The sequence below is a fragment of the Salvelinus fontinalis genome, chromosome 33, assembly GCF_029448725.1.
Source record: "Salvelinus fontinalis isolate EN_2023a chromosome 33, ASM2944872v1, whole genome shotgun sequence".
Taxonomy (NCBI): domain Eukaryota; kingdom Metazoa; phylum Chordata; class Actinopteri; order Salmoniformes; family Salmonidae; genus Salvelinus; species Salvelinus fontinalis.
In genome coordinates this window covers 3310097-3329413 of record NC_074697.1, presented here as the reverse complement: position 1 = coordinate 3329413, position 19317 = coordinate 3310097, and the positions used below count along the sequence as shown (strand labels likewise).

At 46.7% G+C, this 19317-nt stretch overlaps 1 protein-coding gene across 1 annotated transcript; it reads right to left on the bottom strand.

Moving 5' to 3' along the window:
* Window positions 1-1453: 1453 nt before the first annotated feature.
* On the bottom strand, window positions 1454-19229 carry LOC129831651 (arylacetamide deacetylase-like). Its single transcript, XM_055895007.1, has 5 exons — window positions 18848-19229; window positions 16588-16816; window positions 10840-10909; window positions 6796-6967; window positions 1454-6397 (listed from the first exon to the last, which is right to left on the bottom strand). Exons 1-5 carry the CDS (start codon window positions 18986-18988, stop codon window positions 5783-5785), a joined length of 1227 nt encoding a protein of 408 aa, XP_055750982.1. The 5' UTR covers window positions 18989-19229; the 3' UTR covers window positions 1454-5782.
* Between the last annotated feature and the right edge of the window lie 88 nt (window positions 19230-19317).

The window sequence follows — 19317 nt, the reverse complement described above, 5'->3', positions numbered from 1 at the left end:
TCTCAATTTGTTTCTTTGGTTTTTGCATTCTTCAAACAATTTGTCAATGTTGTTCATTTTCTTCGGGTTTTCTGCTTATAATTTGAATATATGTATGATAGGGAAGCTAAGAGGTCAAATATACTGTTAAGATTTTCTACTGCCAAGTTTACACCTTCACTATTACAGTGGAATGTTTTGTCCAGGAAGTTGTCTAAAAGGGATTGCATTTGTTGTTGCCTAATTGTTTTTTGGTAGGCTTCCACACTACTTTCCTTCATCTATAGCATTTCTTAATATTATTCAGTTCCTTTTGCTTTGATGCCTCATGATTGAGTATTGCTCTGTTCAAGTAGACTGTAATTTGCTGTGATCTGATAGGGGTGTCAGTGGGCTGACTGTGAATGCTCTGAGAAACTCTGGGTTGAGGTCAGTGATAGTCTACAGTACTACTGCCAAGAGATGAGCTATAGGTGTACCTACCATAAAAAGCCTACCATTGACTATGTACATACACAGCATGCAACAGAGCTGCAGGAGTTGTGACCCGTTTTTTGTTGATTATGTTGTCGTAGTTGTGTCTAGGGGGGCATATGCGTGAGGTAATGCTGTCACCTCCAGGTAGCTGTTTGTCCCCCTGTGTGCTGAGGGTGTCAGGTTCTTGTCCAGTTCTGGCATTTTGGTCGCCATAGACTAGTACATGTCCCTGGACCTGGAAATGATTGAATTTCCCCTCCAGGATGGAGAAGCTGTCTTTATTAAAGTATGGGGATTCTAGTGGGGGGATATAGGTAGCAGACAGGACATTTTTCTCTGTTTCCTTTCGAATTTCTAGCCAAATGTTGAGGACTTCTTTGTGGCAGTGGAGGACATGGGGCAGGCAGGAGGGTCATAGGTCTGATCTGAGGGGGCCTATACGGGGTGTGGGAATGGTTGGTTTGGGGGGGGGGGGGGTGTTGTGGTCTGGATGTAGGTCCTCTCTGTGTAGGTCCGGGGGGGTTCTCGCTGGTCTGGGCGGGTGTCTGTTGATCTGTTTCTTCTGTGTGAGGTGTTCGGGTTGCGGATGAGGGCGATGTCCTTTAGGGTCCTGGCGAAGGTGGGCACTGCTTCCTTGTATAGATGGACTTGGATGTACAGGCTGGGTGGACATTTGAGGCAAAGTTACGGGAAATGCTTATGTTCACCGGCTGTATGGTAGCTTCCTCTCTCTCTCTCCTTCTCTCGCTCTCTCTCCCCCCTTCCTCCTCTCTCTCCCCCTCTCGCCCCCCTCGCTCTCCTCATAACTGATCCTACAGGAAGTTCTCTATCTAGCCCTCTCTTTCCATACCTCTCGCTGTCTCTTACACACAAACAACTAGTTTGGTTTGGGTTTTAACTAATTCAAAAGGTGCCATATTGAAAGGCACTGAGCTCTTCAGTACGGGACATTCTACTGCCAATGTTTGTCTATGGAGATAGAATGGGAAGCAGACCGTCAGGTGAGGTGGTTTTATTATGCATGTATTCAATTCTCCGTATTTCACATGAAAAAATAAACACTACACGTGATATTCATGACAGTCATGATATTTACAAGGATTTGTAGGGTGAATACTGAAGCTAAATAAAATAGTATCTCAGATAAGATTATGTCTATATTATGTGTGCAAGTCATCAAGTCTGATTAATCCAATGATAAAGAACACAGAGCTTTGTTTCCCCAACAAGATGATTTTGTTAGAGGAGGAGTGTCAGCTGGGGAACCGAGTCAGCTGGGGAACCGAGTCAGCTGGGGAACCGAGTCAGCTGGGGAACCGAGTCAGCTGGGGAACCGAGTCAGCTGGGGAACCGAGTCAGCTGGGGAACCGAGTCAGCTGGGGAACCGAGTCAGCTGGGGAACCGAGTCAGCTGGGGAACCGATAGGGCGACCATTAGCTCTGCAGTAAGCTCTAAGCTACTACTTTACACTGCATTCAATTGACTGCAGCTCTGTTCAACCTCAATAACAGCTACATGCTCAGACTACAAATACTTCCAAGTCTGACATGCTGTAGGGGGTTTACTTAACCCCTTGACCTTCCCCCTCGTGTTGGTCCTTCCATGTCACGCAGATTGAGACAGAGAGCAGCAGACAGAACGGTGGGAAGACAAGTGAACAGGCTCAGTACACCTCACATGATCACTGAGCGTAACAGGCCTTTATGGGATGAGAACAACTCAAGATGACAACCATGTTCCTCCCTAGTAATCTAGACTGGTCCTCCACACTCTAGACTGGTCCTCCACACACTCTAGACTGGTCCTCCACACTCTAGACTGGTCCTCCACACACTCTAGACTGGTCCTCCACACTCTAGACTGGTCCTCCACACACTCTAGACTGGTCCTCTACACACTCTAGACTGGTCCTCCACACACTCTAGACTGGTCCTCCACACTCTAGACTGGTCCTCCACACACTCTAGACTGGTCCTCCACACACTCTAGACTGGTCCTCCACACTCTAGACTGGTCCTCCACACACTCTAGACTGGTCCTCCACACACTCTAGACTGGTCCTCCACACACTCTAGACTGGTCCTCCACACACTCTAGACTGGTCCTCCACACACTCTAGACTGGTCCTCCACACACTCTAGACTGGTCCTCCACACACTCTAGACTGGTCCTCCACACACTCTAGACTGGTCCTCCACACACTCTAGACTGGTCCTCCACACTCTAGACTGGTCCTCCACACACTCTAGACTGGTCCTCCACACTCTAGACTGGTCCTCCACACACTCTAGACTGGTCCTCCACACACTCTAGACTGGTCCTCCACACACTCTAGACTGGTCCTCCACACACTCTAGACTGGTCCTCCACACACTCTAGACTGGTCCTCCATACACTCTAGACTGGTCCTCCACACACTCTAGACTGGTCCTCCATACACACTAGACTGGTCCTCCACACACTCTAGACTGGTCTTCCACACACTCTAGACTGGTCCTCCACACACTCTAGACTGGTCCTCCACACTCTAGACTGGTCCTCCACACACTCTAGACTGGTCCTCCACACACTCTAGACTGGTCCTCCACACACTCTAGACTGGTCCTCTACACACTCTAGACTGGTCCTCCACACACTCTAGACTGGTCCTCCACACTCTAGACTGGTCCTCTACACAATCTAGACTGGTCCTCCACACTCTAGACTGGTCCTCCACACACTCTAGACTGGTCCTCTACACACTCTAGACTGGTCCTCCACACTCTAGACTGGTCCTCCACACACTCTAGACTGGTCCTCCACACACTCTAGACTGGTCCTCCACACACTCTAGACTGGTCCTCCACACACTCTAGACTGGTCCTCTACACACTCTAGACTGGTCCTCCACACTCTACACTGGTCCTCTACACACTCTAGACTGGTCCTCTACACACTCTAGACTGGTCCTCTACACACTCTAGACTGGTCCTTCACACACTCTAGACTGGTCCTCTACACACTCTAGACTGGTCCTCCACACACTCTAGACTGGTCCTCCACACACTCTAGACTCGTCCTTCACACACTCTAGACTGGTCCTCCACACACTCTAGACTGGTCCTCCACACACTCTAGACTGGTCCTCCACACACTCTAGACTGGTCCTCCACACACTCTAGACTGGTCCTCCACACACTAGACTGGTCCTCCACACACTCTAGACTGGTCCTCCACACTCTAGACTGGTCCTCCACACACTAGACTGGTCCTCCACACACTCTAGACTGGTCCTCCACACACTCTACACTGGTCCTCCACACTCTAGACTGGTCCTCCACACACTCTAGACTGGTCCTCCACACACTCTAGACTGGTCTTCTACACACTCTAGACTGGTCCTCCACACACTCTAGACTGGTCCTCCACACACTCTAGACTGGTCCTTCACACACTCTAGACTGGTCCTCCACACACTCTAGACTGGTCCTCCACACACTCTAGACTGGTCCTCCACACACTCTAGACTGGTCCTCCACACACTCTAGACTGGTCCTCCACACACTCTAGACTGGTCCTCCACACACTCTAGACTGGTCCTCCACACACTCTAGACTGGTCCTCCACACACTCTAGACTGGTCCTTCACACACTCTAGACTGGTCCTCCACACACTCTAGACTGGTCCTCCACACACTCTAGACTGGTCCTCCACACACTCTAGACTGGTCCTCCACACACTCTAGACTGGTCCTCCACACACTCTAGACTGGTCCTCCACACACTCTAGACTGGTCCTCCACACTCTAGACTGGTCCTCCACACACTCTAGACTGGTCCTCCACACACTCTAGACTGGTCCTCTACACACTCTAGACTGGTCCTCTACACACTCTAGACTGGTCCTCCACACACTCTAGACTGGTCCTCCACACACTCTAGACTGGTCCTTCACACACTCTAGACTGGTCCTCCACACACTCTAGACTGGTCCTCCACACACTCTAGACTGGTCCTCCACACACTCTAGACTGGTCCTCCACACACTCTAGACTGGTCCTCCACACACTCTAGACTGGTCCTCTACACACTCTAGACTGGTCCTCTACACACTCTAGACTGGTCCTCCACACACTCTAGACTGGTCCTCCACACACTCTAGACTGGTCCTCCACACACTCTAGACTGGTCCTCCACACACTCTAGACTGGTCCTCCACACACTCTAGACTGGTCCTCCACACACTCTAGACTGGTCCTCCACACACTCTAGACTGGTCCTCCACACACTCTAGACTGGTCCTCCACACACTCTAGACTGGTCCTCCACACACTCTAGACTGGTCCTCCACACACTCTAGACTGGTCCTCTACACACTCTAGACTGGTCCTCTACACACTCTAGACTGGTCCTCCACACACTCTAGACTGGTCCTCCACACACTCTAGACTGGTCCTCCACACACTCTAGACTGGTCCTCCACACACTCTAGACTGGTCCTCCACACACTCTAGACTGGTCCTCCACACACTCTAGACTGGTCCTCCACACACTCTAGACTGGTCCTCCACACACTCTAGACTGGTCCTCCACACACTCTAGACTGGTCCTCCACACACTCTAGACTGGTCCTCCACACACTCTAGACTGGTCCTCCACACACTCTAGACTGGTCCTCCACACACTCTAGACTGGTCCTCCACACACTCTAGACTGGTCCTCCACACACTCTAGACTGGTCCTCCACACACTCTAGACTGGTCCTCCACACACTCTAGACTGGTCCTCCACACACTCTAGACTGGTCCTCCACACACTCTAGACTGGTCCTCCACACTGGTCCTCCACAAACAATATATCCATACCCACTCAATTCTAAAAGATAACACCAAACAAGTATTTGTCCTTGTCTTTCTCCCTGTGACCTTAGGGGTGCTACCAAAAATCTGCTAATAAAACACACGGGCTATTATAGTGATCCACGATTCAGATGCAGAACAAGATGGAAATGTCCAAAATGAAATGTACAGCACTTGGCTTCATCAAATTTCTTGTATCTGGCATCAGTTGGTCTGCCTCATGTTCTGCCTCATTGGTTTCCTTGGCGATTATAAAATCCAGGCTAACCAGTATTTGAGTAGCATCTGGTGTTGTTGTTGAGATGTAGTATCAGAGTGTAAAACCCCTCAGTAGGTGCCCTTTTTAATTACAAACAGACAGTGCTTTAGTTTTATTTTAAAAATAAACAAAAGATGTGTAAAAACAACCAAAGAGTCAAAAATGAAAGTACAGTAGCACATAACAGGTGCTGGGTTGCTATGGGAAACGGGAAGGAACATTCTGTTTTCTACAAGTTATGCTGCAGCCATTTGATGAAGTTCTCCGTCATCGTGCGTCCAATCTGGAAGTCGGTTGGCCACACGGTGAACATGAGGGCGCCGTGGAAACCTCCGGCGTAGTGTTCGTGAGTCACCTCGACTCCGGCGCGGCGCAGGCGTGTGGCATACATCACCCCGTCGTCCCGCAGCACGTCGTACTCACACGTCAGAACGTAGGCCTTGGGTAGCGAGCGTAAAGCAGCGTCTGGGACCAGCAGGGGCGAGGCCCGGGGGTCAGCGATGGAGCGCGATGGCCCGTCCGACCCTCCCGCCGACAACGCCATGACCGGAACGCTGTAGTTATACGTCCCCCGGTAGGACTCTGGCAGGAAGACACTCCAGTTGACGAAGTTGAGCAGAGCAGCGGACTCCGGGCTGTTGTGAGTGTTGGTCATCATGGCTCTGAAGAAGGTCTTGTCGCTGGTGAAGTATTCGCTCCAGAAGCGCACCATAAGGGTGCGGGGTAGGATAGGCATGTTCTGGTTCTGCTGGTAGGACGGGGTATTGAGGTCCAGAGCCTGCAGCACAGGGTAGAGCAGGGCCTGGACCTTCAGCTGCTGCTGCTGTTCTGGATCCTGCTGCAACTGTAGACAAACACAACTATTAGAACTAGTGGTCTGTACTGTACTGCAGCTGTAGACACACACCCATTAGAACTAGTGGTCTGTACTGTACTGCAGCCATGGACCCTCCTAATCTCAGCTAATTATACATCAAAACAGTGGATAGATAATGCTGCTTTTAAGACACACACACACTAACATCTAACCTGCTGGGACACACACACACACTAACATCTAACCTGCTGGGACACACACACACACTAACATCTAACCTGCTGGGACACACACACACTAACATCTAACCTGCTGGGACACACACACTAACATCTAACCTGCTGGGACACACACACTAACATCTAACCTGCTGGGACACACACACTAACATCTAACCTGCTGGGACACACACACTAACATCTAACCTGCTGGGACACGGCTGCAGCCAGGTTCCCTCCGGCGCTGTCCCCAGATACAGCGATGCGTCCTGGGTCGACAGAGTACTGGGCCAGGACCGCCCTCTGGAGGAAGTGCTTCACCACGCGGTACACGTCCTCATACGGGACAGGGAAATGGTGCTCGGGGGCCAGGCGGTACCTGGGCAGAAACAGGGGAGGGGTTAGATAGAATTCAGGTCATCTCACCTGTACCAGCTGAGGTGCACTTCCGGTCAAAAGTTTAGAACACCTACTCATTCAGGGGTTTATTTCTACATTGTAGAATAATAGTGAAGACATCAAAACTATGAAATAACACATATGGAATCATGTAGTAAGCAAAAAAAGTGTTTAATCAAAATATATTTTATATTTGAGATTTTCAAAGTAGCCACCCTTTGCCTTGATGACAGCTTTGCACACTTTGTAATTCTATCAACCAGATTCATGAGGTAGTCTGGAATGCATTTCAATTAACAGGCGTGCCTTGTTAAATCTTCTTATGGCGGGGGCAGTGTTGAGTAGCTTGGATGAATAAGGTGCCCAGAGTAAACTGCCTGCTACTCAGGCACAGAAGCTAAGATATGCATATTATTAGATTTGGATAGAAAAAACTCTGCAGTTTCTAAAACTGTTTGAATGATGTCTGTGAGTATAACAGAACTTATATGGCAGGCAAAAACCTGAGAAAAAATCCAACCAGGAAGTGGGAAATCTGAGGTTTGTAGGTTTGCCTATCCAATATACAGTGTCTATGGGGTCATATTGCACTTCCTAAGGCTTCCACTAGATGTCAACAGTCTTTAGAACCTAGTTTGATGTTTCTACTGTGAAGGATGAGAAAATAAGAGCTGATTGAGTCAGGGGTCTGGCAGAGTACCACGAGCTCACTCAGGCGCGCCCCTGTGAGAGGTAGCTGCATTCCATTGCATTTCTACAGACAAAGGAATTCTCCGGTTGAAACATTATTGAAGATTTTTGTTAAAAACATCCTAAAGATTGATTCTATACATCGTTTGACATGTTTCTACAAACTGTAATGGAATTTTTTGACTTTTCGTCTGGCCTGCGCATCATGAATTTGGATTTTGGAACTAAACGCACAAACAAAAAGGAGGTATTTGGACATAAATTATGGACTTTATCGAACAAAACAAACATTTATTGGGGACCTGGGATTCCTGGGAGTGCATTCTGATGAAGATCAAAGGTAAGTGAATATTTCTAATGCTATTTCTGACTTCTGTTGACTCCACAACATGGCGGGTACCTGTATGGCTTGTTTTTGTGTCTAAGTGCCGTACTCAGATTATTGCATGGTGTGCTTTTTCCGTAAAGTTTTTTTAAAATCTGACACAGCGGTTGCATTAAGGAGAAGTTTATCTAAAGCTCCATGTAAAACACTTGTATCGTTCATCAATGTTTATTATGAGTATTTCTGTGAATTGATGTGGCTCTGCAAAATCACTGGATGTTTTGGATATAAATATGAACTTTATCGAACAAAACATACATGTATTGTGTATCATGAAGTCCTATGAGTGTCATCTGAAGATCATCAAAGGTTAGTGATTCATTTTCTCTATTTCTGCTTTTTGTAGCTGTGTTTTTCTGTGACTAGGTACTGACCTAACATAATCAGACGGTGTGCATTCGTCGTAAAGCCTTTTTGAAATCGGACACTGTGGTGGGATTAACAAGTGTATCTTTAAAATGGTGTGAAATACTTGTATGTTTGAGGAATTTTAAATTATGAGATTTCTGTTGGTTTGAATTTGGCGGCCTGCACTTTCACTGGCTCAGCCGTAAGAAGTTAAGTTAATTTGTGGAATTTCTTTCCTTCTTAATGTGTTTGAGCCAATCAGTTGTGTTGTGACAAGATAGGGGTGGTATACAGAAGATAGCCCTATTTGGTAAAAGACCAAGTCCATATTATGGCAAGAACAGCTCAAATAAGCAGAGAAATGACAATCCATCATTACTTTCAGACAGGAAGGTCAAACAATTTGGAAAATTCCTAAAACTTTTAGTTTCTTCAAGTGCAGTCGCAAAAACCATCAAGCGCTATGATGAAACTGGCTCTCATGAGGACTGCCACAGGAAAGAAAGACCCAGAGTTACCTCTGCTGCAGAGCAAAAGTTCATTAGAGTTACCAGCCTCAGAAATTGCAGCCCAAATAAATGCTTCACAGAGTTCAAGTAACAGACACATCTCAACATCAACTGTTCAGAGGAGACTGTGTGAATCAGGCCTTCATGGTTGAATTGCTGAAAAGAAACCACTACTAAAGGACACCAATGAGAAGAACAGACTTGCTTGGGCCAAGAAACATGAGCAAAGGACTTTAGACCAACCTCCTCATCCTGTATAATCTATGTACTGTATAAATGCTAACTGATACAAGAGCATAGCTTTACATTAGATGGTTTGGAGATAAAAGACAAGTCATATAATGATACTGTATAATAAAGTCATATAATTCAGCCCGTAAACACATGGAATAACACATTTTAGCATTGGAATGTTGTTCACAGGAATTTGGCTGGCAGTCTGCACACACACAGTACACCCACACTATCTCGTTCTCACTCACCCTTAGTACTACTGTACACACCCACAGGAATTTAGGGAAGGAATCTGGGAAGGAATCCAATTTTGTGATTAAGGAAGAGCCAATTCACTCTCTCACCCAGTTGCTTATTACTAGTACTGGTAACACGCGAGCGAGGGGAGAGCGAAGAGGGGAGAGCGAAAGCAGAGAGCGAGAGCAGAGAGAGAGCAGAGTGAGAGCAGAGAGCAGAGTGAGAGCAGAGAGAGATCAGAGAGAGAGCAGAGAGAGGGCAAAGTGAGAGCAGAGAGCAGAGAGAGCAGAGTGAGAGCAGAGTGAGAGCAGAGTGAGAGCAGAGAGAGAGGAGAGAGCAGAGAGAGAGCAGAGAGAGAGCAGAGTGAGAGCAGAGAGTAGAGAGAGAGCAGAGAGAGCAGAGTGAGAGCGGAGAGAGAGCAGAGAGTAGAGAGAGAGCAGAGAGAGCAGAGAGAGAGCAGAGTGAGAGCAGAGAGTAGAGAGAGAGCAGAGTGAGAGCGGAGTGAGAGCAGAGAGAGAGCAGAGAGAGCAGAGAGAGAGCAGAGTGAGAGCGGAGAGAGAGCAGAGAGTAGAGAGAGAGCAGAGAGAGAGCAGAGAGAGCAGAGAGAGAGCAGAGAGAGAGCAGAGTGAGAGCAGAGAGCAGAGTGAGAGCAGAGTGAGAGCAGAGAGAGGGCAGAGTGAGAGCAGAGAGCAGAGTGAGAGCGGAGTGAGAGCAGAGCGTGAGCAGAGCGCGAGCAGAGAGCGAGCAGAGAGTGAGCAGAGAGCTAGCGAGAGTGAGAGTGAGAGCAGAGTGAGAGCAGAGAGAGAGCGGAGAGCGAGCAGAGAGCGAGCAGAGAGCGAGCAGAGAGCGAGCAGAGTGAGAGCAGAGAGCGAGCAGAGAGCGAGCAGAGAGCGAGCAGAGAGCGAGCAGAGTGAGAGCAGAGTGAGAGCAGAGCGAGCGCAGAGAGAGAGCGGAGAGCGAGCAGAGCGCGAGCAGAGAGCGGGCAGAGCGCGAGCGGAGCGCGAGCGGAGAGCAGAGTGAGAGCGGAGAGGGGCGCCTGCCGAGAGCGAGAGAGGGGAGAGCAAAGAGGGGAGAGCAAAGAGGGGAGAGCAAAAAGGGGAGAGCAGAGGGGAGAGCAGAGGGGAGAGCAAAGAGGGGAGATTGAAGAGGGGCGTGAGAGAAGATCGAAGAGGGGCGTGAGAGTGAGAGCGAGAGCGGAGCGCAAAGAGTGGAGCGAGACCAGCGGAGAGGGCATGAAAGAGAGAGAAAGAGAGATGGCAAAAGGTAGAGAGTGTGTGTGTGTGTGTATTTATGTCTACCAAATCAAACGAGAGCTGCCTTTCCACAATTTCTCCAAATATAAACATTCAGATGTTTATCGTGGGCCTATCGGAGCTTTCACAGCAGCCTGTTAGATAAGCTATATAACAGAACACCAGCTGTATGTCAGATACACAACGATATACTCACTCTACAGACACAACCACAGAGTTAAGATCCATGACCATCTGCCTAGCCAGGAGGTCGTATGGTCCCATTCCTGCACACAGAGAGGAGAGCAGAGAGCCATCAGAGACTAGGTCATCTAATATCATCATTATATCATCAACAGCTGCAACGTACTCAATAGTATGATGAGCATCTCATTCTCAATACTCTTGTAGTCCTGGAAAGTAACACACACACACACAGAGCAGATTCCAGGCACAACATGACACGTGTGAAATGATTGCCTTTGGTTACCAGGGTCTCTGTGGTGAACAGCTTAAACAGAGCTAATGTTCCTCAGGAGACGTGGAGGGTGAACAGAGTGTAAATTAATTCTATAGTAAACTGTAGAATACTATACTACACACTAGAGGTTGACCGGAATGGCCGATTAATTAGGGACATTTCAAGTTCTCATAACAAATCGGTAATCGGCATTGCATTCCATGAGTAGACTGCTTGGCAGGCTGACCACCTGTTACGCGAGTGCAGCAAGAAGCCAAAGTAAGTTGCTAGCTAGCATTAAACTTCTCTTATTAAAGAAAATCAATCTTCACATAATCACTAGTTAACACATGGTTGATGATATTACTAGATTAACTAGCTTGTCCTGCGTTGCATATAATCTATGCGGTGCCTGTTAATTTATCATCGATAAATAAAGTGGTGATCCTAACTGACCTAAAACAGGGAATTTTTACTAGGATTAAATGTCAGGGATTGTGAAAAACTGAGTTTAAATGTATTTGGCTAAGGTGTATGTAAACTTCTGACTTCAACTGTATGTGAAATACAAATGGTATCGAGAGAAATAGTCGACACATCATAATAACTACAACCTAAAACTTCTTACCTGGGAATATTGAAGAACTGGGAATATTGAAGAACTAGGAATATTGAAGAACTGGGAATATTGAAGACTCATGTTATGTACAATGCAGTTATCAAGAGCTTTCACTTTCAATATTTAGGATAGATTTATGTCTCTAACCTTCCTCCCCTTCTCTCCTAAAACCTTTCAAACATGTATGTAATACTGTACATGTCTACCCCCCAGTTGCTACGGAGAAGGGTGCCACGGGCCTCAGTAACCTAGGCAACGCGTGCTTTATGAACTCTAGTATCCAGTGTGTGAGCAACACCACGCCCCTCACTGACTACTTCATGTCAGGACGACACCTCTATGAACTCAACAGGTAGCTGGGTGTGTGTGTGTCCCTGTGTGTGTGTGTGTGTGTGTGTGTGTGTCCCTGTGTGTGTGCAGGTGTCTGTGTGTGTGTCTGTGTGTGTGTCTGTGTGTCTGCGTGTGTCCCTGTGTGTCTGTGTGTGTCCCTGTGTGTCTGTGTGTGTCCCTGTGTATGTGTGTGTGTGTCCCTGTGTGTGTGTGTGTATCCCTGTGTGTGTGCGTGTGTCTGTGTGTGTGTCCCTGTGTGTGTGCGTGTGTCTGTGTGTGTGTGTGTGTCCCTGTGTGTGTGCGTGTGTCTGTGTGTGTCTGTGTGTCCCTGTGTCCCTGTGTGTGTCCCTGTGTGTGTCCCTGTGTGTCTGCGTCTGTCCCTGTGTCCCTGTGTGTGTGTCTGTGTGTGTGTCCCTGTGTGTCTGCGTCTGTCCCTGTGTCCCTGTGTGTCTGTGTGTGACCCTGTGTGTGTGTCACTGTGTGTGTGTCCCTGTGTCCCTGTGTGTGTCCCTGTGTGTGTGTCCCTGTGTGTCTGCGTCTGTCCCTGTGTCCCTGTGTGTCTGTGTGTGACCCTGTGTGTGCGTGTGTCTCTGTGTGTGAGTGTTTGTGTTAGAGGTCGACCGATTCATTAATTAGGGCCGATTTCAAGTTTTCATAACAATCGTAAATCGTTATGTTTGGACGTTATGTTTTTTTACAACTTTATTTAACGAGGAAAGTCAGTTAAGAACACATTCTTATTTTCAATGACGGCCTACCGGGGAACGGTGGGTTAACTGCCTCGTTCAGGGGCAGAACGACAGATTTTCACCTTGTCAGCTCGGGGATTCAATCTTGCAACCTTACAGTTAACTAGTCCAACGCTCTAACCACCTGATTACATTGCACTCCACGAGGAGACTGCCTGTTACACGAATGCAGTAAGAAGCCAAGGTAAGTTGCTAGCTAGCATTAAACATATCTTATAAAAAACAATAAATCAATCATAATCACTAGTTAACTACACATGGTTGATGATATGACTAGTTTATCTAGCGTGTCCTGCGTTGCATATAATCGATGCGGTGGCATTCGTGAAAAAGGACCGTCATTGCTCCAACGTGTACCTAACCATTAACATCAATGCCTTTCTTAAAATCAATACACAAGTATATATTTTTAAACCTGCATATTTAGTTAATATTGCCCGCTAACCTGGCTCGTTGCGAACTGTGTGAAGACTATTTCTTCCTAACAAAGACAGCCAACTTCGCCAAACGGGGGATGATTTAACAAAAGCGCATTTACAAAAAAAGCACAATCTTTGCACGACTGTACCTAACCATAAACATCAATGCTTTCTTAAAATCAATACACAGAAGTATATATTTTTAAACCTGCATATTTTGCTAAAAGATATCCAGGTTAGCAGGCAATATTAACCAGGTGAAATTGTGTCACTTCTCTTGCGTTCATTGAACGCAGAGTCAGTGTATAAGCAACAGTTTGGGCCGCCTAATTTACCAGAATTTTACGTAATTATGATATAACATTGAAGGTTGTGCAATGTAACAGGAATATTTAGACTTGCCTAACGGGATGCCACCTGTTAGATAAAATACGGGACGGTTCCGTATTTCACTGAAAGAATAAACGTCTTGTTTTCGAGATGATAGTTTCCGGATTCGGCCATATTAATGTATTTCTGTGTGTTATTATGTTATAATTAAGTCTATGATTTGATATTTGATAGAGCAGTCTGAGCGATGGTAGGCACCAGCAGGCTCGTAAGCATTCATTCAAACAGCACTTTCGTGTGTTTTGCCAGCAGCTCGTCGCTGCGCTTCAAGCATTGAGCTGTTTATGACTTCAAGCCTATCAACTCCCGAGATTAGGCTGGTGTAACCGATGTGAAATGGCTAGCTAGTTAGCGGGGTGCGCACTAATAGCGTTTCAAACGTCACTCGCTCTGAGACTTGGAGTAGTTGTTCCCCTTGCTCTGCATGGGTAACGCTGTTTCGAGGGTGGCTGTTGTCAATGTGTTCCTGGTTCGAGCCCAGGTAGCGGCGAGGAGGGACGGAAGCTATACTGTTACACTGGCAATACTAAAGTGCCTATAAGAACATCCAATAGTCAAAGGAATATGAAATACAAATCGTATAGAGAGAAATAGTCCTATAATTCCTATAATAACTACAACCTAAAACTTCTTACCTGGGAATATTGAAGACTCATGTTAAAAGGAACCACCAGCTTTCATATGTTCTCATGTTCTGAGCAAGGAACTTAAACGTTAGCTTTTTTACATGGCACATATTGCACTTTTACTTTCTTCTCCAACACTTTGTTTTTGCATTATTTAAACCAAATTGAACATGTTTCATTATTTATTGGAGACTAAATTGATTTTATTTATGTATTACATTAAGTTAAAATAAGTGTTCATTGTTCATTCATTATTGTTGTAATTGTCATTATTACAAATATAAAAAAATAATATTCATTCAGCTGATTAATCGGTATCGGCTGTTTTTGGTCCTCCAATAATCGGTATCGAAAAATTATAATCGGTCGACCTCTACTACACACTGTTGTACACCACACACTGTTGTATCGCTCAATCATGTCTAAATCAAATCAAGTTTATTTTATATAGCCCTTCGTACATCAGCTAATATCTCGAAGTGCTGTACAGAAACCCAGCCTAAAACCCCAAACAGCAAGCAATGCAGGTGTAGAAGCACGGTGGCTAGGAAAAACTCCCTAGAAAGGCCAAAACCTAGGAAGAAACCTAGAGAGGAACCAGGCTATGAGGGGTGGCCAGTCCTCTTCTGGCTGTGCCGGGTGGAGATTATAACAGAACATGGCCAAGATGTTCAAATGTTCATAAATGACCAGCATGGTCAAATAATAATCAGGAGTAAATGTCAGTTGGCTTTTCATAGCCAATCATTAAGAGTATCTCTACCGCTCCTGCGGTCTCTAGAGAGTTGAAAACAGCAGGTCTGGGACAGGTAGCACGTCCGGTGGACAGGTCAGGGTTCCATACCCGCAGGCAGAACAGTTGAAACTGAAACAGCAGCAAGGCCAGGTGGACTGGGGACAGCAAGGAGTCATCATGCCCGGTAGTCCTGACGCATGGTCCTAGGGCTCAGGTCCTCCGAGAGAGAGAAAGAAAGAGATAGAGAGAATTAGAGAGAGCATACTTAAATTCACACAGGACACCAGATAAGACAGGAGAAGTACTCCAGATATAACAGACTGACCCTAGCCCCCCCGACACATAAACTACTGCAGCATAAATACTGGAGGCTGAGACAGGAGCGGTCAGGAGACACTGTGGCCCCATCCGATGATACCCCCGGACAGGGCCAAACAGGAAGGATATAACCCCACCCACTTTGCCAAAGCACAGCCCCCGCCCCAATTGAGGGATATCTTCAACCTCCAACTTACAATCCTGAGACAAGGCTGAGTATAGCCCACAAAGATCTCCACCACAGCACAAACCAAGGGGGGGGGCGCCAACCCGGACAGGAAGATCACGTCAGTAATTCAACCCACTCAAGTGACGGACCCCTCCTAGGGACGGCATGAAAGAGCACCAGTAAGCCAGTGACTCAGCCCCTGTAATAGGGTTAGAGGCAGAGAATCCCAGTGGAGAGAGGGGAACCGGCCAGGCAGAGACAGCAAGGGCGGTTCGTTGCTCCGGTGCCTTTCCGTTCACCTTCACACTCCTGGGCCAGACTACACTCAATCACATGACCTACTGAAGAGATAAGTCTTCAGTAAAGACTTAAAGGTTGAGACCGAGTCTGCGTCTCTCACATGGGTAGGCAGACCATTCCATAAAAATGGAGCTCTATAGGAGAAAGCCCTGCCTCCAGCTGTTTGCTTAGAAATTCTAGGGACAATTAGGAGGCCTGCGTCTTGTGACCGTAGCGTACGTGTAGGTATGTACGGCAGGACCAACTCGGAAAGATAGGTAGGAGCAAGCCCATGTAACGCTTTATAGGTTAACAGTAAAACCTTGAAATCAGCTCTTGCCTTAACAGGAAGCCAGTGTAGAGAGGCTAGCACTGGAGTAATATGATCACATTTTTGGGGTTCTAGTCAAGATTCTAGCAGCCGTGTTTAGCACTAACTGAAGTTTATTTAGTGCTTTATCCGGGTAGCCGGAAAGTAGAGCATTGCAGTAGTCTAACCTAGAAGTAACAAAAGCAGTATGTAGTACGTACTTACTATAGAATGTTGTAGTATACAGTAGAATACTATAGTAAATACTACAGTAATATCCCCAAAAAAATCACATTCCTAAAAAAACTACTTTTTTTTAACTAAAGTAAATCCTACAGTATTTCATTGGCATATACCCTGCCCATTCCCCTCCCCCATATCACTGGGGCCTCTGGTTATTTCTTGGCTCGATTCCCAGTGCCGACATTCAGCCCACTGAACCTCTCTGACATTACGCTGGTTGGATTCCAACATCCTTTTGCCATTCAATGCAACTTTCATTTCCTCCCTTGAGCGACACGACCTGTGATCACAAATCCACATGTAAATGCACTACTCACTGGCGCTGCCCAGGCACCATCCTCCTCCGTGCAGGTATATGACTGCTCTCCTCAGCTCAGTGTCGCCGCCCTGCAGTTTGGGCTGGTACACCACCACCTCCACCCCATCAAACAGCTCCTCTGTAACGTGCACACGTTGGTCTGACACGGGGAACACGCGCTCAGCAAAGGTGATGAACATCATCACCCCCATGTAGTCCTTCAAACCCAGCAGCTCACTGAAGTCTGCCTAAGAGCGAGAGCGAGAGCGGAAGAGCGAGAGGGGAAGAGCGAGAGGGGAAGAGCGAGAGGGGAAGAGCGAGAGGGGAAGAGAAAGAGAGAGAGAGAAAGAGAGAAAGAGAGAGAGAGAAAGAGAGAGAGAGAAAGAGAGAGAGAGAAAGAGAGAAAGAGAGAGAGAGAAAGAGAGAGAGAGAGAGAGAGAGAGAGAAGTGAGGAGCGAGAGATACAGAAAGGAAGAGACAGAAGGGAAGAGACAGAAGGGAAGAGACAGAAGGGAAGAGACAGAAGGGAAGAGACAGAAGGGAAGAAAGAATGAATAAAGGCATACAGTTACAAGGGATGTTGTGAGGGAGGACAAAACAGGGGGAGAGAGAAAGAGGGGGAGGAAGAGAAAGAAGAAGAGAGAAATATGGATAAAAGAAAGACATGGATAAATATAATAAAATCTGAAGGAATCAGATGTTCATTAACTGCAATTAAACAAGAGAGGAACAAGAAGGGGAGTAAAGGGCTTTCTCATGAGTCATAAAGCTTCAGAGGGGATCTACAGTAGAGGCCCCAGCTGTCCACCAGAGGGAATCTACAGTAGAGGCCCCAGCTGTCCACCAGAGGCCCCAGCTGTCCACCAGAGGGGATGTACAGCAGAGGCTCCAGCTGTCCACCAGAGGGGATCTACAGCAGAGGCCCCAGCTGTCCACCAGAGGCCCCAGCTGTCCACCAGAGGCCCCAGCTGTCCACCAGAGAGAATATACAGCAGAGGCCCCACCTGTCTACCGGAGGCCCCAGCTGTCCACCAGAGGGAATCTACAGTAGAGGCCCCAGCTGTCCACCAGAGGCCCCAGCTGTCCACCAGAGGCCCCAGCTGTCCACCAGAGGCCCCAGCTGTCCACCAGAGGCCCCAGCTGTCCACCAGAGGCCCCAGCTGTCCACCAGAGGGGATCTACAGTAGAGGCCCCAGCTGTCCACCAGAGGGGATCTACAGTAGAGGCCCCAGCTGTCCACCAGAAGGAGTCTACACCAGAGACCCCAGGCATGACCGTGGATAATTCAATTGAGAAAAATGTTACATAAAATCGCTGACTGAATACCAGGAGAAGTTCCCCCCCCCCCCAGGCCCTCATAATCAAAATGTATTTGTTTCACTCAACCGGGACCGAGCGAAAGATTGTCTGTTTAATAACAGATTTATACTGCATGTTCATTTGGAGAAAATATTTCAGTTGATTCTTCTGGACAACATTTTTATCTGGACCCAGTTCAATGGGGATATTGGGCATTTTTTCTCCAAATAATAAGAAATCTAGTCAGGGGGGAATTCTGTCTAATTTAACCATTTCTCTCTGTATAATATATGTTATAATTTGAAATAAATACAATAATATATAATACGACATTTTTTAAAGTAACGACCCTAGGTTTATAGTCAAAGGAAATCGATTCTTGCCGCACAAGAATTATTTTGTTGCACAGTCGATAGCGCGCCGGACTTCGGGCTAGAAGGTCGAGGGTTCGAGACCTGCTCCCTGCTGTTTCATTACATTATGTATAATCGATAATCATCTCTGGTGTCATGCTGGGATATAAACAGTCGTATAATCTGGTGTTCCTCCGTTCATAAAGCATCGATTATCTTTATTAGGGTCTATAATTAGAACAGGTGAGCAGGTCTACAATACCTGGATTACCGTCTAATATAATCTGGTGTGACTGTCATTCAGCATGTCTGCATGTACCCAACAACCTCAGCGGAATCCATTTACTTCGCTACTAACTAGGCTGTGTACCGTGCCAAAGGTCTGGCCAATAACAACTTCATTCCAGTCAAACATCATAAAAACATTATTGATTTATATAAATGCATGTGTTTTACGCATGACTCCCACGCACATCGGAGAAGCGTAACTTTGAGTAGGATTCCACTTTGATAGTAAAATCACAATATTAAAAACACATCAACAGAATAAAATCAGCCTCATATATTTCCTGAATCAACAACGAATATAATAGGTCATTGTTTATCAATTCAAAGTATTTTTTTTACCAGGTGGCTGAGACTTCTGAAGAAACAGTCGGTCAACATGAGTTTCCATCTCTCCTCTATCTCGTCTGGAATGGGCTGGTAAACGTAATACGATGTGAACGCTCCTAAAGACAGGAGTAAAAATATGCCTTTCAACCGCATTTTACGAATCCCCAGCTATTGATGGAAAGGTGGAGAAAGAAACTGTGCCAGTTTTGTTTATTAACAAGTCACTTCAATCCGCGCACAGCGTCATAACGTACTCATTATCGAACTGAGCCAGCCAGATATGAAAGCACGTGTTAAGAGTTATCTGATCTTTATAAGCGAGCATGACGTATGGAAGGCCAAGAGGTTCAAATCGTTTTGCCCGGAACACGTCTTGTAATTATCATTTTTCACTTGCTTTTTTCGAGTATCAAATGTAATTTTCTGTACACGTGATTTTTTTTCACCTGTTCAGTGTGATTTGAACACTTGTTATGGTCATT

Coding starts and splice junctions, on each gene's coding strand:
- LOC129831651 (XM_055895007.1), bottom strand. CDS start 18,988: ATGCGGTTGAAAGGCATATTTTTACTCCTGTCTTTAGGAGCGTTCACA. Junction 6,968..10,839: donor TCTGTGGTTGTGTCTGTAGA/GTGAGTATATCG, acceptor GTTTCTGCCCAG/GTACCGCCTGGCCCCCGAGC. Junction 6,398..6,795: donor CTGCAGCCGTGTCCCAGCAG/GTTAGATGTTAG, acceptor GTTTGTCTACAG/TTGCAGCAGGATCCAGAACA.